Raw genomic sequence first — 15,426 nt, forward strand, 5'->3', positions numbered from 1 at the left:
CTTGTGTGAGTTCATTGTCAATTGTTACTGAATGGTTCGTCGCTGTTTCACCATAATTTCTGATCCTTGGCGTATGCATCAGATTGGATCAGACGCTCATCTATCCAGGTAACACACTATATGAGCAGCGGTTTGGGTTAATAAAGCCAACGATTTTGAGTTTCAACATTCCAACTGGAATGGCTGGATTAAGAGAATCAATGGTAATGATGCAAAACAGCGCGCACGGATCGAGTTCCTTCCAGTTACCCCTGATGACCTCAAAACCTTCTTCGCCAGTCTTAAAGAGTGCACACAGCGCGTTGGGGTAGCTATGGTGACCATCGATCTTCTGATTCGACTGAAGGCTATATATATATATAATGAAGCAGACAAATTTACCAGTCATTCCAAGGTTGAGTGGTTTTCACCAATTGAAATCTTATCTTGGACCGATTGGTGACAACATGGAATATTCTTGGCTACTAGATGTGATCCAGTTGATCTATGCTGGAAGCACAACAACCATCCACATCATGGATGGAGGATGTTTTGACAAGGCAGTCCCTCCTCACCTCCTCGTCGATGCAGCAATCTATCAACATACCATAGAAATTGCCTTAACTGAGGGTAAGCGTAGTGACATGAAGTCCTTCATGAAAAAGGTGACTGGTGGGGAAATGGGAGCCAGACACTGTGACCCAGTTTTGCGAGTATTTGAGCGAAGGTTTGAAGAAACGTTCAATCGATTCGCAAAAAGAGGAAGAACACCTGCACTCTAGGTGGAGTACCAATGCATGGTAGATATGCCCAATGTCTTTATCGGAACCGAGTGACTCGCAGACCACAATGGGAATCAGTCCTGCATTGTTACCAAGATGCTTCACACCTGCAGGCCATCATCAGCGGTTCTCAAACTTTTTTCGGCACGCCCCTTGATAAAAAATTTCGTCCCCCTCTTATCGTCATATCGAAAAGTATTAAAAAGAGCAACCAATGTTTGCATCCCAAATGCATTGTTTGGTGGCGCGGGAGGTATTTATGGCTGTTGAGACACTTCTCAAATATGTAGTTGCAGTTGAATAATTTATTAAACATAGCCATGTGCAATGATAACATGTAGCACATAGATATTTTAGCGATTTTGGTGCGTAACCCCTTCTATTGCCCCACTAGATCTTAGCTCGAACGGACCTGACCACAACCTAAATCAAAACCCAATGGTAGCAAACACGCATTTACCAGTTACACTTCATCCAGGGACATCTTCTGATTAGTGCAAGGTTCGGTATCCCTCAAAATCTAGCATCAGTGTGTGGATGGTACGGCGGAATTATGACAATTCAAATTGAAAGGCCTAATTAGGATTATTTCCATTGTTGAAACTGGAGGTTTCAGCACAAATTAAACTCATTCCGAGTTCAAGAAAATCATTTCTCTCAGGCGGCTTCGCGCCTCCCTCCAGATACTTCCACGACCCCCACCCCTAGTTTTAGAGCGTCTGCCGCGCACGGGAACCACATTGGTGAACCCGCAGAGGAAAAATGGGCAACAGCTTTTCTGGCCACAGATGTTGGGTGCCCACTCTCAGTCATCTGTCAGTTGTCAACCGGCGAATGGATGAGGACGTCAGCAGACATGTACCCGTTCACAGAGAGCTTACCAAGACACAGATTAAGCGAGATGCACGGGCCATTGAACTTGTCCTAAAATTGTTTGAAGAAATGAAGCCATTCGTCAACGATGGATAAAAGGGGTTGCTCAATGCTCATGTATTTCTCAACTGGATCCACAAGTATACGGTTGATGACGTAGTCGAAATACTGAGGGAGCAGCTGAATTTAGGATGGCCATTGGCAATGCAGATCAACCTGGATGAAAAGTCAGTGACGCCGACCATGGTTGTCATGTCATGTCATTCGATATCACCGAGCAGAATTATAAAAAAAGCGGATTTAACATGACTTTAACTGGAAACTGAGCAGTATCAACACAATGACTTGGAGTCGGACTCGAGCAATAATACCGTGACTCGGACTCAACCCTCTGCTCGCTGACTTGGTCTCGGACTTGACTCGGTGGTGAATTGAAAATGAATCGACTTGACTCGAGTCAAAACTATAAAATTGAGATGGAATTATGACTCGGAGCCTTATGAGTTGGTTACAACCTTGGGTAAAAGCCCTGTCACTGCAAAGAAAATGTCCTAAGGTTTACGAGTAAAACATTCACATTGACTCATTGAAGTTTGCTTTCATAATGTCATTGTGGTCTTTGACGGTTACAGCAGTTCACTAAAACATACAACATGTTCTAGAGGAAGACAGCGACAGGAGTGATAAAACCGGAGACACTACCTCTAACAGCTTCATAACGTTCACTCCGCGAGTACCTGCTGACCCGGGATTTGATTCATTTACAGAACTTGTCTCCGAACCCCAGCGATTACGGATGGACAATAGGCCTGCATAGATATGAACCTGATGAGCTATTGCAGTTCAAAAGCTATATAGTTGTCATAAAGATTGCAACAACCGATTATACAGCTGCAAGAAGAATGGTCACTTGCATTTCAGCCTGTGGAGTATGTAAAGACCCTATAATGCAATAATTGCAATTACGGTGATGTTGAGTCCGAAGAAGGCATAGGCGATGCCTGTTGAAATGTCTGATATTGTGCATGTGAAATAGGCTACCTCTTCAGTGAACATAGCTATGCGAAATAAAGGCGATTTTGTGCATGAATATAAAAGTGGGTGTGGCGTTTTTCACAAAGCAGAGCCTGTAGTGAATTATAAGTGTTAACAATCAATTGAAGTTTATGAAAAGCCATTATTAAACACGTCCTAAGTTACTTATGGGCAATAAAGATTTTTTATTTTATTTATTTTTTTATTTTTCAATTCGTCAAATTCACAAATCAGAGTCTGCAGTGAATTATAAGTGTTAACAATCAATTGAGAATCATGGAAAACCATTATTAAACACGTCCTAAGTTACTTATGGGCGATAAATATTTTTTAATTTTTTTTCAATTTTTTTTAATTCGTCAAATTTAACAGCTTTTTTAGGGGGTTTCCCACAAGAGTTGAACTTCAACATTTTAACACATGTTATTACACACCTTAACAAACATATTCGTGAAGAAATTGTTTGGTAACAATATAGTTCACAGATTTTCACCAGTTTCCCTTACTATATTGTTTTATTGAAACTGAATTCGAATATAGTTTATATATTCCTCAACCATTGGCTCTGGCTCGAATTGTATCATGTCGATTTGTAAATGCGCAATGTATTGCATCTTATCAATTCGTATCTATTCTCTATAATCGCTGGCAACTATAAACTGAGGTTTAGCAGTTCTACTTACATATGATCGATACAGCGCCTTCTTGCGTGTATATTTAACTCTATATGCGTTCATCGGTTCAAAATCAATGACCACTCAATCTGCATTTCAGACAGCTAGCAAAATGCAATGATGTTATCATGCCTCATACTTCGTAAAGGCAACTTGACTTGAATTGTGACTTGACTCGTGACTTGACTTGACTTTACTCGACTTGACTCGAATCACCTCCAAAAATCGAGTGACTTGACTTTACTCGAGTCACCTTTGAAAATCGATTGACTTGACTTGACTCGAGTCAAAATGTGCAATGACTCGTGACTCGAAGGTAGTGACTTGATCCCGACACTGATATGAGCTACCGGTATCATATATATAGTATATATATAGTCTGTTTTAACCGAATGTTATGATGTATATGATATTTTGTATCTTTATAGGATATTAGGGTAGTTGAAATCCTGCAATCAATTTTAGACCCATCGATATTTCAAGTGGAGTAACTTCAAATGGCATTTTTTTCTGACTGAGTTCATTTCTGTCTCAACTCTTCAAAAATGCTGCCCCAACGGCTGTATAATGAGCCGCAGACTGAAGTGGATAATGTAAATGTGAAAAATTCAAGTTCACTTTGACTTATGCTATAATTCCTACTAATACGTTTCCAATTCTAATGTGATTCCAAGTACGCCTAGTAATCTAACATCTACCTCGGCATATAGGCCTACAAGTATTACTGGTACTAGTGCCTGGTGGAACAGTGTTCGATCTTGATCTAAAGACTTTTTTTGTGAAGACGCTGTAACAACAGCGATGTGACCCAGGTATATGCTTAATTGCATGTACGGGAAACTATGCCCAGATTGCCCACCCTATTGATTAGCATTAGATAAATCGTATTTCGTTTCGCTGACAATTCGCAAAATTTCTCAGAGGCGGATAAGGTAGCTTATCTTTTCGGACTCAATTCTGCCGACCTTGTCAAGTACCTATGCCATCCTCGCGTTAAAGTCGGCAATGAGTATGTTACCAAAGGGCAAACCGTCGACCAGGTAAGCACCATTCCTTTGATGCACCCCGCCATCTAACAGATGAACCGGCCCATGTAAAAGGTCAGTTACGGACTCGGAGGACTAAGCAAAGGTATCTTCGAGAAGCATTTCAATTGGCTCGTTAAAATCATAAACAACAGTCTCAGCACGAAGCTTCCGCGGAGCTATTTCATTGGTGTATTGGATATCGCTGGCTTCGAGATTTTCGAAGTAGGTAAATCATTCACTTTTTTTGAGGAATTTGAGTAAAAACATGTCCCGTTGAAGTTTAACAGCTTCGAGCAACTCTGCATCAACTTCACGAATGAGAAACTGCAGCAGTTCTTCAACCATCACATGTTCGTGCTGGAACAGGAAGAATACAAAAAGGAAGGAATCGATTGGGTCTTTATTGATTTCGGAATGGATTTGGCGGCCTGCATTGAATTGATTGAAAAGGTGACATTTCTTTCTTCTTGAAATGGAATGTGTAGACTATGAATCGGTATATCATAGTTTTCATTTACCTAACATGGCTTCCAACAGGTAACAGCATCTGTCGTTTAGCGCAATATATTATCTGGTTACTATGGATCATAATGATCTAAGGCAGACAAATCCCATGATGAATTAAACGGTTGCAGCTAGCTTACGTTTTAATAGTGTCCTAATAGCTTACGCATAATATGTGTGATTACAGGCCAAGGTTGTAACCAAGTCACAAGGTTCCGAGTCACAATTCAATATGACGTTTATAGTTTTAACCCGAGTCAAGTCGAGTCATTTTCAATTCGCCACCGAGTCAAGTCAAGTAACGAGTCGAGTCCGAGTCATAGTGTTCACTGTTCAGTATCGGGTTCAAGTAAGCTTTAACTCACTTCTGTGAAACACTTGGATGATATCGAAGGCCTCTGACTCAGAATATAATCTTTGGAAAATGACTCGAGTGCAGGTCGAATCAATATACCAATTGAATCGAATCGAGTCGAGTCAATTTCCATTTTAAAAAAAATGCAACCCGGTGATTTCGGCCCGTTAACGCAAATATGTTTTCAGCCACTTGGTATCATGTCAATCCTGGAAGAAGAATGCATGTTCCCGAAAGCGTCCGATCAATCCTTCCTCGAAAAACTGTATCAAAACCATCTCGGAAAGACTAAGTGCTTCGGAAAGCCGGTGAAAAAAGGCAAATTCGAAAGTCACTTCGAACTGTACCACTACGCCGGCACGGTCGGGTACAGCATCACCGACTGGCTGGAAAAGAACAAAGAACCGTTGAACAACAGTGTCGTGGAACTGTACAAGAAATCGTCTCTGAAATTGATGCAAACCATTTGGGAAGGGTACAGCGGCCCAGATGATGGCGGAAAATCGTCTGGCGGCGGTAAGAGGAAAAAGGGCGGTTCGTTCAACACGGTGTCCTCCATGCATCGCGAGAGCTTGAATAAGTTGATGACAAATTTGAGGTTGGAACCGAAAAAATTGTGGGGTAATAACGGTAATCTCACTGTGTCGTTTCTTTCAAGGTCCACGTCGCCACATTTTGTCCGTTGCATCGTGCCGAATAATTCTAAGACGCCGGGACTCATGGAACCCGAGCTGGTGCTGCATCAGTTGAGGTGTAACGGTGTTCTGGAAGGGATTCGTATTTGTCGCAAAGGATTTCCCAATCGACTACAGTACGGCGACTTTAAACAGAGGTGATTTGCATAATTGTTCCATGCTTTGTATATTCTTCGCATGTCACAGCGGAAAGTTTCATGCGATCCTGAATTTAGGTATCGCATCCTTAACCCTGAGGCAGTGCCAGATGGACAGTTTATGGACAATAAAAAGGCCTCTGAAAAGGTTTTGAGCTCGCTTGACATCGACCATACTCAATACAAACTCGGACACACAAAGGTATGAGTTGCAAATAGGAGAGAGGGACGCCTATAGTTTTCAATGCTTTTCATTCATCTATGCCAGACATTAGAATAGTATTATCGCTATGGTTCAGTGTCTATTGATGATATTTATAAACCCGACATCATGGCATCGTAATTCGCAGTTTGTATTTAAATTCAAGTCCGTTTTATTTCCTTGATACTGATGACTCTTCAAGGTAACAACAGTTTTTGAACTTCATTAAAAATCGGTACCGCAAATCAGTTATACATGGTATGTGTATATACATATACAATCATGAGCTATAGGCAAAATGCTGAAACAACATTTCACGTTCCAGGATAATGGTGCCATAAACAATTCAGACTGATTTTATATATATATAAAGCTAGGCAGCAACAATTGCCGTTGCGTTAAGTATTAGTCTACTGATTAATACAATATATCCACATGAGCCGCTGTCCAATCCGATATTCGATCCCTCATTTGAATATTTTGATGACAGTGGCATCAAATTTAATCTTGCACTGTAGCCTACCACTCTCACTGATGATTTCATTCCGATCCTAGGTGTTCTTTCGTGCCGGTATGCTGGGTGTTTTGGAGGAGTTGCGCGACAACAGATTGTCGGCAATCTTCAAACTCATCCAGGCTAGAATGAGAGCCAGGATCATGAGGGTCGACTATCAAAAACTAATCGAAAGAAGGTGAGACATTTCGCACAACACTACAGTCGTCCTCAAACAACTTTTCGTTGTGACATCATCACAAGTTCATTCGGACCTGATGTCCTTTAATTTCTATTAGCTTATCCCCATCGCTCCCGCTCCGGTAAAACACACTCTAGTTTTGCCATCGCTAGTGTCAACAGTTACAATAATAATTCCACTTCACTTTACTTTACATTTTCAATATTTGTTAAGAAGAAAGTAGCTTTAGGTTAGGTTAGCATCACTTTCAAACGTCTGAGCAAAATAGACCCCGGTTTCACTGAAACAGAATATATTTTCGATGATTGTTGCTATTATTATTGTCATGTTAATTTTCCTTTAGTCGCAAAGATGTATCTAGCGATTTCGAACGTAAGCACCCCCGACTAACACCCGATCTAATTCTTCAAACTATTTAGTGGAGTGGTTTTCGTACCTTTTTGATTTTCAACTAAAGTAGTTGCTGTATGTCTTTGACATCACTACTTTTAGTTATAATTGAGTCAGTGTTGGGATGACTCGAGTCATGACTTGACTCGAGTCAGACTCTAGTCACCTTTTTTGTATGACTTGACTTGACTCGAGTCACTTTGTTAAAGTGAATTGCTTGACTCGGCGTATCAGAAATGGGGGTTGACTCGTGACTCGGAGCAAATTTCACGAGTCAATTTCAAGTCATCAAGTAATCAGTGTCGATAAAAATAACTGTATCTTCCATATGTTCGGATTGTTCGCTAAACGGTGGTGTAACCCGTGAGAGCGACCAATCATTCAATGATCGTGTGTTTTACTAAGCCTCCATTGCTCTCTCACAATAAATTGACCAGAAACGAAGTGATCGAAGCTTACGTTGTCGTAAACTCGTCTCGTAGTAAAGTAATTTAATAGCAAAATATCCATTTCTGTTCTTACCTTAACCAAACCTCTTCTTATATTGAAGTTGAATTCGAATATACTTTATATACTCATCAACCATTGACGCAGGCATATTGCATCTTATCAATTCGTTTCTCTATTTTGACTGGTAACTATAAATTGAGGCTATGCAATTACTTACGTAGTTAATAGTTCTACGCATAGGCGCTGAACTCTAATTTTCCCTAGGTATGCGGAATCGATGACGTCACAAAGGGCTGACGTCATAGTGCGCCAGAATTGGCAAATAAGCCGACTCGCAAGCGTTCAATATCACCTGGCACTTGTATATGGTGACAAAATTACGATACTATTAAGCAGGCGCGTATAGTCAGCCGGCCGCTTGCTGAATTGATTGAATCCATTTCAAATTTACCAAGGTATCATCAGTTTATTATGGTTAAGTACATGCACCAATGCCAATAATACATCGATCGGATCGGCATCCTTGTGTTATATACTCGACACATCACGCTACCATAAGATTACCAACGCGTGCGACTGTGCACTGTGCAGTCAATTAGCGAGCTCGCAATCTCCCGCTACATATTCGCCAACATACGCGCCGACAATCAGAAGATTTCAATCACTCCGCCTCGAGAACAAACGAATACGCATCTTTGGCGACGGCTAATAAAGTTGCAGGAATTATTTTCCCAAATAGAAAATCTGTTCTGGACTCTATTCATTAGTGCCTCTGATTTCATAGGAGTCAGAAGTTTCAATATCAAGAGTCTGCAAGACATTTTCTGATCGTTCTGTTTTAGTATTAGCGTTAATCAAAATCAATTACGCCGCTGTCTGTTTACGGTCAGTCTGTATTTCAATCAATTCCGTCCATGTTCATTGTTCAATGTCTGAGTCAGTCTGACATCACAATCACAGAAGACGCGATAGTTCCGGCCGGCGCATAAGATATCGTGTTCCTTCACAGCAGGAGATGACAATCGCAACATTTCGCGCATATAGAAATTGACATCTTTGGTATCGAGTTCTCGGTGTTGTTGCCTCGCGTTGCGTCTTCTGACCACTGGCGTTCGATCAATATATTCAGGCGCATAGCCGAGTTGTTATGGAATCCGCATCGATTTCAGGTGGTTCAAACCTTTCTCAACTTTTATAACTCAAGCCTTGACTCACATCTTCTGATGGTTATTGGTTATGTTCAAGTATTAGCGGAAATCAAGTACGCATGTATACGCACAAGTCACACATGTTTGTGGACATTCGATGTCAGTAAGTTTCGTGATATCAATCTTTAATCACAACCGATAGATAGGAGCCAAAGCATGCTAGGCCCGAGATGCGATAGTTAGGTCGGCAATTATATAATTCGAACCACGCGGACGCAATTGTGTAGGCCAGGGGTCTCCAACACGCGGCCCGCGGGCCGCATGCGGCCCGCGAGGTCCTATTTTGCGGCCCGCGACCTGATTTGAAAAAAATTCAGAAAAACGCTTAGTAAATCATGTTGAAACGCTAGAATTGATTTCAGTTGAACATAATGTTGTTGTTTTTCAAAGCGAGCCATTCTATGTGCCCACTATCACTATTACTCACTAGTTGATACGGCTTCGGCATGGTAATATCATTCCATGGATGAAGAATTTGCTGGTACGAATGGGCATATTGCCTTGACGTGCAATGGCCCACCACTGCCAAGACCGAGACGCCTGCAAAACGACTTCGGGCGCTCCAAAAGACAATGCTTTACGAGGAGATAGTTGTCTAGCAAGTAGGCCTACCGTGTAAAGTTACCCCCAATATTGATTCTTCAATCCATGGGTGGCCAATCTGCAGCAGTAGAAGGAAAATTATGCGGCTGTCGATACTTGTAATAGCAACCCTAAGTTTTCGCAGATACCCCCTGCATCAGCTGTATCTGGGAATCTGATCACATTGGCCGAGAAAGGATAAATATTTTATAGTAATATGTGAAACTATACTAATATTTATTGACGAAATTCACTCATGAACATGAAAAATTTTTCGCGCTTCGCGCGACCACAGATTGGTTCTCTGTGGCTATTTACAACGTAACTACTAACGATTTGGTGCGCATAGTAAGTCGATATGTGCATATAGATTAGTTCGGAGTGTACCGGCAATGGATATGGACATGATAACATGGGTATTTGGCCCCAGCTAGTTTATCACGACTAACCACCGGTATGCGGCCGCAGTCTACATGAGTACGCGAAATGCGGCCGTGAATTACAAAAATGTTGGCCACCCCTGTTTTAGCGGCTCAAGAGTGTTGTCATTGTCAGGTATCGTGTACAGCTCATAGTCCAAAATATAATGACATTGATGATCATGATACCTTTTGTTGTATTTGTGTTTGTTCAATAAAATATTAGTTCTTTTGTGGTGACTATAACCGTCGCCTATGTTAGAAAGCACAGCGTTGTAATAACGTAGAGTTATCAGACGTGGTTGTTGAACTGCGTTGCCTACTTTTATATCGATATTGATGTCATGTGGCCCGCGGCCTCCAGGAATTTGGAAAAGTGGCCCGCGACCTATTTTGAGTTGGCGACCCCTGGTGTAGGCCAACGATGTTATCGTGCGCAGGCCAGCGATGGTATAGTGCGCACCGGGCCTATTGCAGATGTGATTCATCAAGCCAGCGGAACCTGACGGACACGGGATAAATCAGGCCTGCAACGATTGCCGATTGATTGCGCGCGGTAATCAATGACCTAATTTCGCAATCATCTCAGCGCCGAGATCGCATTGCGTTACATTGTGCACAAACGATTCTCGCAAATTGGAAACGCGCTTCCGGCTTATTGACCGTGGTCGCGCGCAACACTGATAAAATACAAACTGAATTGTAACTGAAGGACGGGTTTTTGCTGCCGATTTGCTTACTTGTTCAGCAGCACTACGAAACGCTTATTTCTAAATCGATCAATTCACCAGCCAGTCATTAGCAGACCAAACCGAATTCTGGGTATGCCGCATACCCAAAAAAGTTCCTAGGTATGCCCGGCATACCTAGCATACCCGAGTTCAGCGCCTATGGCTCTACGTATATGTGAACGATACAGCGCCTTCTTGCGTATATATTCAACTCTATATTTGTCCATCGGTTCAGAATCAATGACCATTCAATCTGTATTTCAGACATCTAGCAAAATGCAATGACGTAATCATGCCGCATACTTTGAAACGGCAACTTGACTTGAATTGTGACTTGACTCGTGACTTGACTCGACTTGACTCGAGTCACCTGCAAAAATCGAATGACTTGACTTGACTCGAGTCAAAATGTGCAATGACTCGTGACTCGAAGGTAGTGAATTGACCCCAACACTGAATTGAGTATAATTTTACAGCATTGCTTTTACTTCTACTCAAGCGGTATTGCTGACTACGTTGACCCCAGCTGAGTGTGTATCACTGTATAAGAATAATCATTTCGAATCAACTCAACTCCATATCAATACAAATCACCTTTTTACCGAGCACGATTCCAACAGAGTGGCGATCCGCTGCCTGCAGTCGAACCTACGCGTGTTCTTTGGCGTCCGAGACTGGGAGTGGATGAAGCTCATGTACAAAATCAAGCCTCTCCTCGCGACAGCCGAAGCGGCCAAGGAGATGGAGCAGCTGGTCGAGGAAAACGAGGAATTGAAAGAGGCTTTGGAGAAAGAAACCAAGAGGAGAAAGGAACTGGAAGAGTCGCAAGTGTCGTTGGCGCAAGAGAAAAGCGATCTCATACTACAATTGAGAGCGGTAAGCGAGGGGATTTTGTCGCTGATTTGTAATTTATGTCAGTCGTGCTCAACCGGCAGTTCGTGAAAATGCCAAATCTATTTCAATTTCCTTCTCAATTGCAAGAAGTAAGAGGTTGAACGCTTGTCCGTGAATTACTGAAATAAAGCATAATTTACTGAATTAGATATTAAGGCAGTAAATTGTGATATAGAGTTCATAGCATTCTTTCAACTTCTTCTACGCCACAAAGCTGCAAGTGTTGTAGAAAACTGTTTCTACCCACTCCAATGAGTCAAACTAAGTCAAATACAGCAATCGTTATAGAGATGTATCACACAGGTGTAGTAGATTCTGATATGTGTACTTTTTTACGCTTCCTGGAGTGGTAGACAATATCAGAACCCAATCCACTTATTTATCCGTATCTCTGTAAGGATCGGTATAATTAATACGTTCCCATCCATTGTAACGGGTTTGAATGCAAAATTTTTAACCGGAAAGTGCCATTATCATTGTTTCGCACCCTACGCTACGTTGAAAGTAGGCGTGACCGGACATAATATAATCCTTACTCTATCTAGGAGCAAGAAAGCATAGAAGACGCTGAGGACAGGTGCGACCAGCTTATCCGCGCCAAAGTGGAGCTCGACGGAAAAATCAAAGACATGAGCGAGCGTCTGGAAGACGAGGAAGAGCTGAACAACGACCTGGTGTCGAAAAAGCGAAAACTGGAAGACGAGTGCGCGGAACTCAAAAAGGACATCGACGACGTGGAACTTACTCTCGCCAAAGTCGAGAAGGAGAAGCACGCCACGGAGAATAAGGTTGCGTATTTGCGTTTGAACTTTTCCATTTTTCCTTCCAATTTTTCACAAGTGTGACTTCGTATACCATATAGAGGTGATCAGTAACGAAGTACTTTTGCTTTTTCTGAGTACTCAATTAGGTTTTGCCTACTTCCACTTCCTACTCGAGAACTGCTAAACATTCTTAGGCAAAATAGGCCTACTGACTTTTCTGCTTACCTCGGAATCCCAAGTTCTGCGAGGTTACTTCTATTTATACTTGAGTACCAACTATAACTACTGTGACTACCTCCGTACAGTCCGAATTACTTCTAATTTTTCTGAGTGCTCAGGTAGACTACTATAGTATTATTTACTCGATTGGCTATGATAATAAATTGCTTCTACTTCTACTAGACAGTTTTCTGTTTTTCAGTTCATTTGTGAGTATCATAAAAGTGATGCAAACACATCCCAAAGCTCTACTATGTACAAAATTCAAAGCATAAAAAGCACAAAGTCACACCGTCAAATAAAAGTAGAAGTATAGTTCAAACACTAAACACGCAAATAATCAGCACAGGTAGGCAAAATCTACTTGGTAACTCTATAAAAAGTAGAAACACTTCAGAAGCGTTGCTATCGGCATAGCGGCTATAATTCATGTTAAACAAGCCTCGCTCCCTGTACAAATCTCTGATTACCATCTTCCAGTTGAAGAACGTGCAGGAGGAGCTTTCGTCGATGGACGAGCAGATCGCCCGTTTGCAAAAAGAGAAGAAATCGCTACAGGAAGGACACCAGCAGACCCTGGACGACCTTCAATGTGAAGAGGACAAGGTCAACAGCCTGTCGAAGCAGAAGAACAAACTGGAAATTCAAATCGACGACGTGAGTGCGACGTATTGGCCCAGTAACATATAGTAACCTAGCAATGATTCAGTGCGTCAATGGAGAATTGGCAGACTGCCATGTAATTTGATATATAGAGGGAGATAAAGCATGATCTTGTCGCTTCAAACAGCGAATTCACCGCCATCTTTGTGATGGTAGCCCAGGGAGATATTTGGGAATGATGCGAAATTGTGAAGTATACAACATTACCCGTCGGAAAACCTGCTTTTTAAGTTTGTAGGAAAAGTGGTTAACGTTTTAACTTTTTGCTGACGAACACGCCTGTCTCCATACCAGCTCGAGTCGGCGCTTGAACAGGAGAAGAAGCAACGGATGGACCTGGAACGTGCCAAGAGGAAGCTGGAAGGTGACCTCCGGATGACCCAGGAAACAGTCATGGACCTGGAAAGCGAGAAGCAGCGGCTCGACGAAAAGATAAAGAAGCAAGAGTTCGAACATGGGCAGATATCAGCCAAGCTAGAGGACGAGAGGTCGCTCGTGCTGCAGTTGCAGAAGAAGATTAAAGAGAGCGTGGCGAGAAACGAGGAGGTCCAGGAAGAGCTGGACACGGAGAGGGCGCTACGCGCTAAGATGGAGAAGCAGAAGGCCGATCTCGCGCTAGAGCTGGAAGAGCTGAGCGAACGTCTGGAGGAGGCGGGGGGAGCCACGGCAGCTCAGGTAATGTTCATATGCATCTTAACAATGTATTTATAAGGTAAATATATTTAAACCCGAGCTTGATATTGAAGTTACCTACCCGAAAATGTCTCTTCAGGTAATATTCGTCGTGAGGACTTTTGTATAAGACTGAGGTTTATTCGTTAAGGTGTATTCGATGCAGACTGAAAGTAAGGTTCGGGTTTTAATATATTTACATTGTAGATATATTATGAAACTGCATAATTATGTTATTACCGCCTTATATACGCTTTCAGGACTTTTCTGTAATATGCAACGGCGTAGGTTTTGGATACAGACCGAAATGAATAGTCAATTCGTGTTTGCGGTTTTGTCTCACTGGTAATTTTCGTCGCAACACTTTTCTACGAGACAAATAAGCTTACGTTTATTCGGTACAGATCGAAATGTAGATATATGTTTCATTGTTCGGATTTTCAGATTTTTTGGTTCAGGAACTGTTCGCCGTAAGGACTCTTCTATAAGACTAACCTGTGTTCTGTGTAGGTTTTGTTCGGTAAAGATGCAGACACAATGGCATCTCTTCCTCGGAGAAAGCATTCCAAAAACGCCACGATCTTCAATTTTAACCTACGAATAATACCATGATATACATGACAATGTTTAATGTATTTTACCACAATACCGGTTTATCGATACCCATACATAACCAACGTTTTTACAAGTGAGATTACCTAAGCCATCAACGTAAATTGTGCCTCGCGATTAGTGCTTGAGAGGACGATTTCCAAAATTACCCTATTTTCGAAATGAATGATTTTTTTCAAACTATTTTTCAGATCGAAGTTAACAAAAGGCGAGAAGCCGATTACGCACGACTTCGACGCGATCTCGAGGAGACGAACTTGAATCACGAAACGACGATTTCAATGTTGAGGAAGAAGCACGCCAACAGCGCTGCGGAACTGAGCGAACAGGTAGCGGACGAAATCGGATATTCCTTGCTACCCTCACGAATTTCGAGTAATATAAACTGTCGAATCGACCAGAATCTCGAAGGCCCGACTGTGACAACGATATCATCCATATAATGGTAAAATTATGGTCTAATGCAGTGGTTCTCAACCGTCGGTCCGCGGACCGGTGCCGGTCCGCGACGACTTTTCTGCCGGGCCGCGAGGAATATTAGGATTTTATACCTAAATTTTAAGATGCAAGATGTTGAAGGCTTGTCCATTGGTAAAATATATATAACGTCAAATTTTAAACTGCTGCAGAACTTCGTGTGGTAGGATAAGGCTCGAAAACATGTTCTATTTGACTTAAAAATCTCGCTGTCTCCGGTGAGGACATACGAGCGACTTGTCAAGTAAGATCTGACTCGCTAAACCGCGCAATTCGTGCAATCATTCGTTTTCGATTTATTAGTTTTGTGGCTGGCCACTGGCCAGGTATAGCTGATGTCAGGTGTTTTCGTGCGTCGCCTTGTACTCGTAGTAGGCTACGTCTGG

General features: G+C 42.0%; 1 protein-coding gene and 1 long non-coding RNA gene across 2 annotated transcripts in view; one reads left to right on the forward strand and one right to left on the reverse strand.

The window, feature by feature from the left end:
• LOC145448325 (myosin-6-like) overlaps positions 1–15,426 on the forward strand; it is a 35,900-nt gene that overhangs the window by 5,985 nt on the left and 14,489 nt on the right. The window contains exons 12-23 of the mRNA XM_080326704.1: positions 4,265–4,383; positions 4,444–4,593; positions 4,651–4,821; positions 5,419–5,828; positions 5,889–6,062; positions 6,141–6,264; positions 6,820–6,956; positions 11,360–11,615; positions 12,179–12,421; positions 13,097–13,273; positions 13,574–13,954; positions 14,755–14,892. Coding sequence (XP_080182830.1) covers positions 4,265–4,383; positions 4,444–4,593; positions 4,651–4,821; positions 5,419–5,828; positions 5,889–6,062; positions 6,141–6,264; positions 6,820–6,956; positions 11,360–11,615; positions 12,179–12,421; positions 13,097–13,273; positions 13,574–13,954; positions 14,755–14,892 — 2,480 coding nt within the window. The remainder of the gene's footprint in view (positions 1–4,264; positions 4,384–4,443; positions 4,594–4,650; positions 4,822–5,418; positions 5,829–5,888; positions 6,063–6,140; positions 6,265–6,819; positions 6,957–11,359; positions 11,616–12,178; positions 12,422–13,096; positions 13,274–13,573; positions 13,955–14,754; positions 14,893–15,426) is intronic.
• Positions 2,605–15,426, reverse strand: part of LOC145448336 (uncharacterized) — a 200,509-nt gene continuing 187,687 nt past the window's right edge. The window contains exon 2 of the long non-coding RNA XR_013917875.1: positions 2,605–3,539. This is a non-coding gene — a long non-coding RNA (uncharacterized LOC145448336). The remainder of the gene's footprint in view (positions 3,540–15,426) is intronic.

Source organism: Botryllus schlosseri, chromosome 10 (assembly GCF_051294905.1).
Source record: "Botryllus schlosseri isolate E-star chromosome 10, Bs_hap1, whole genome shotgun sequence".
In the NCBI taxonomy this organism is placed as follows: Eukaryota; Metazoa; Chordata; class Ascidiacea; order Stolidobranchia; family Styelidae; genus Botryllus; species Botryllus schlosseri.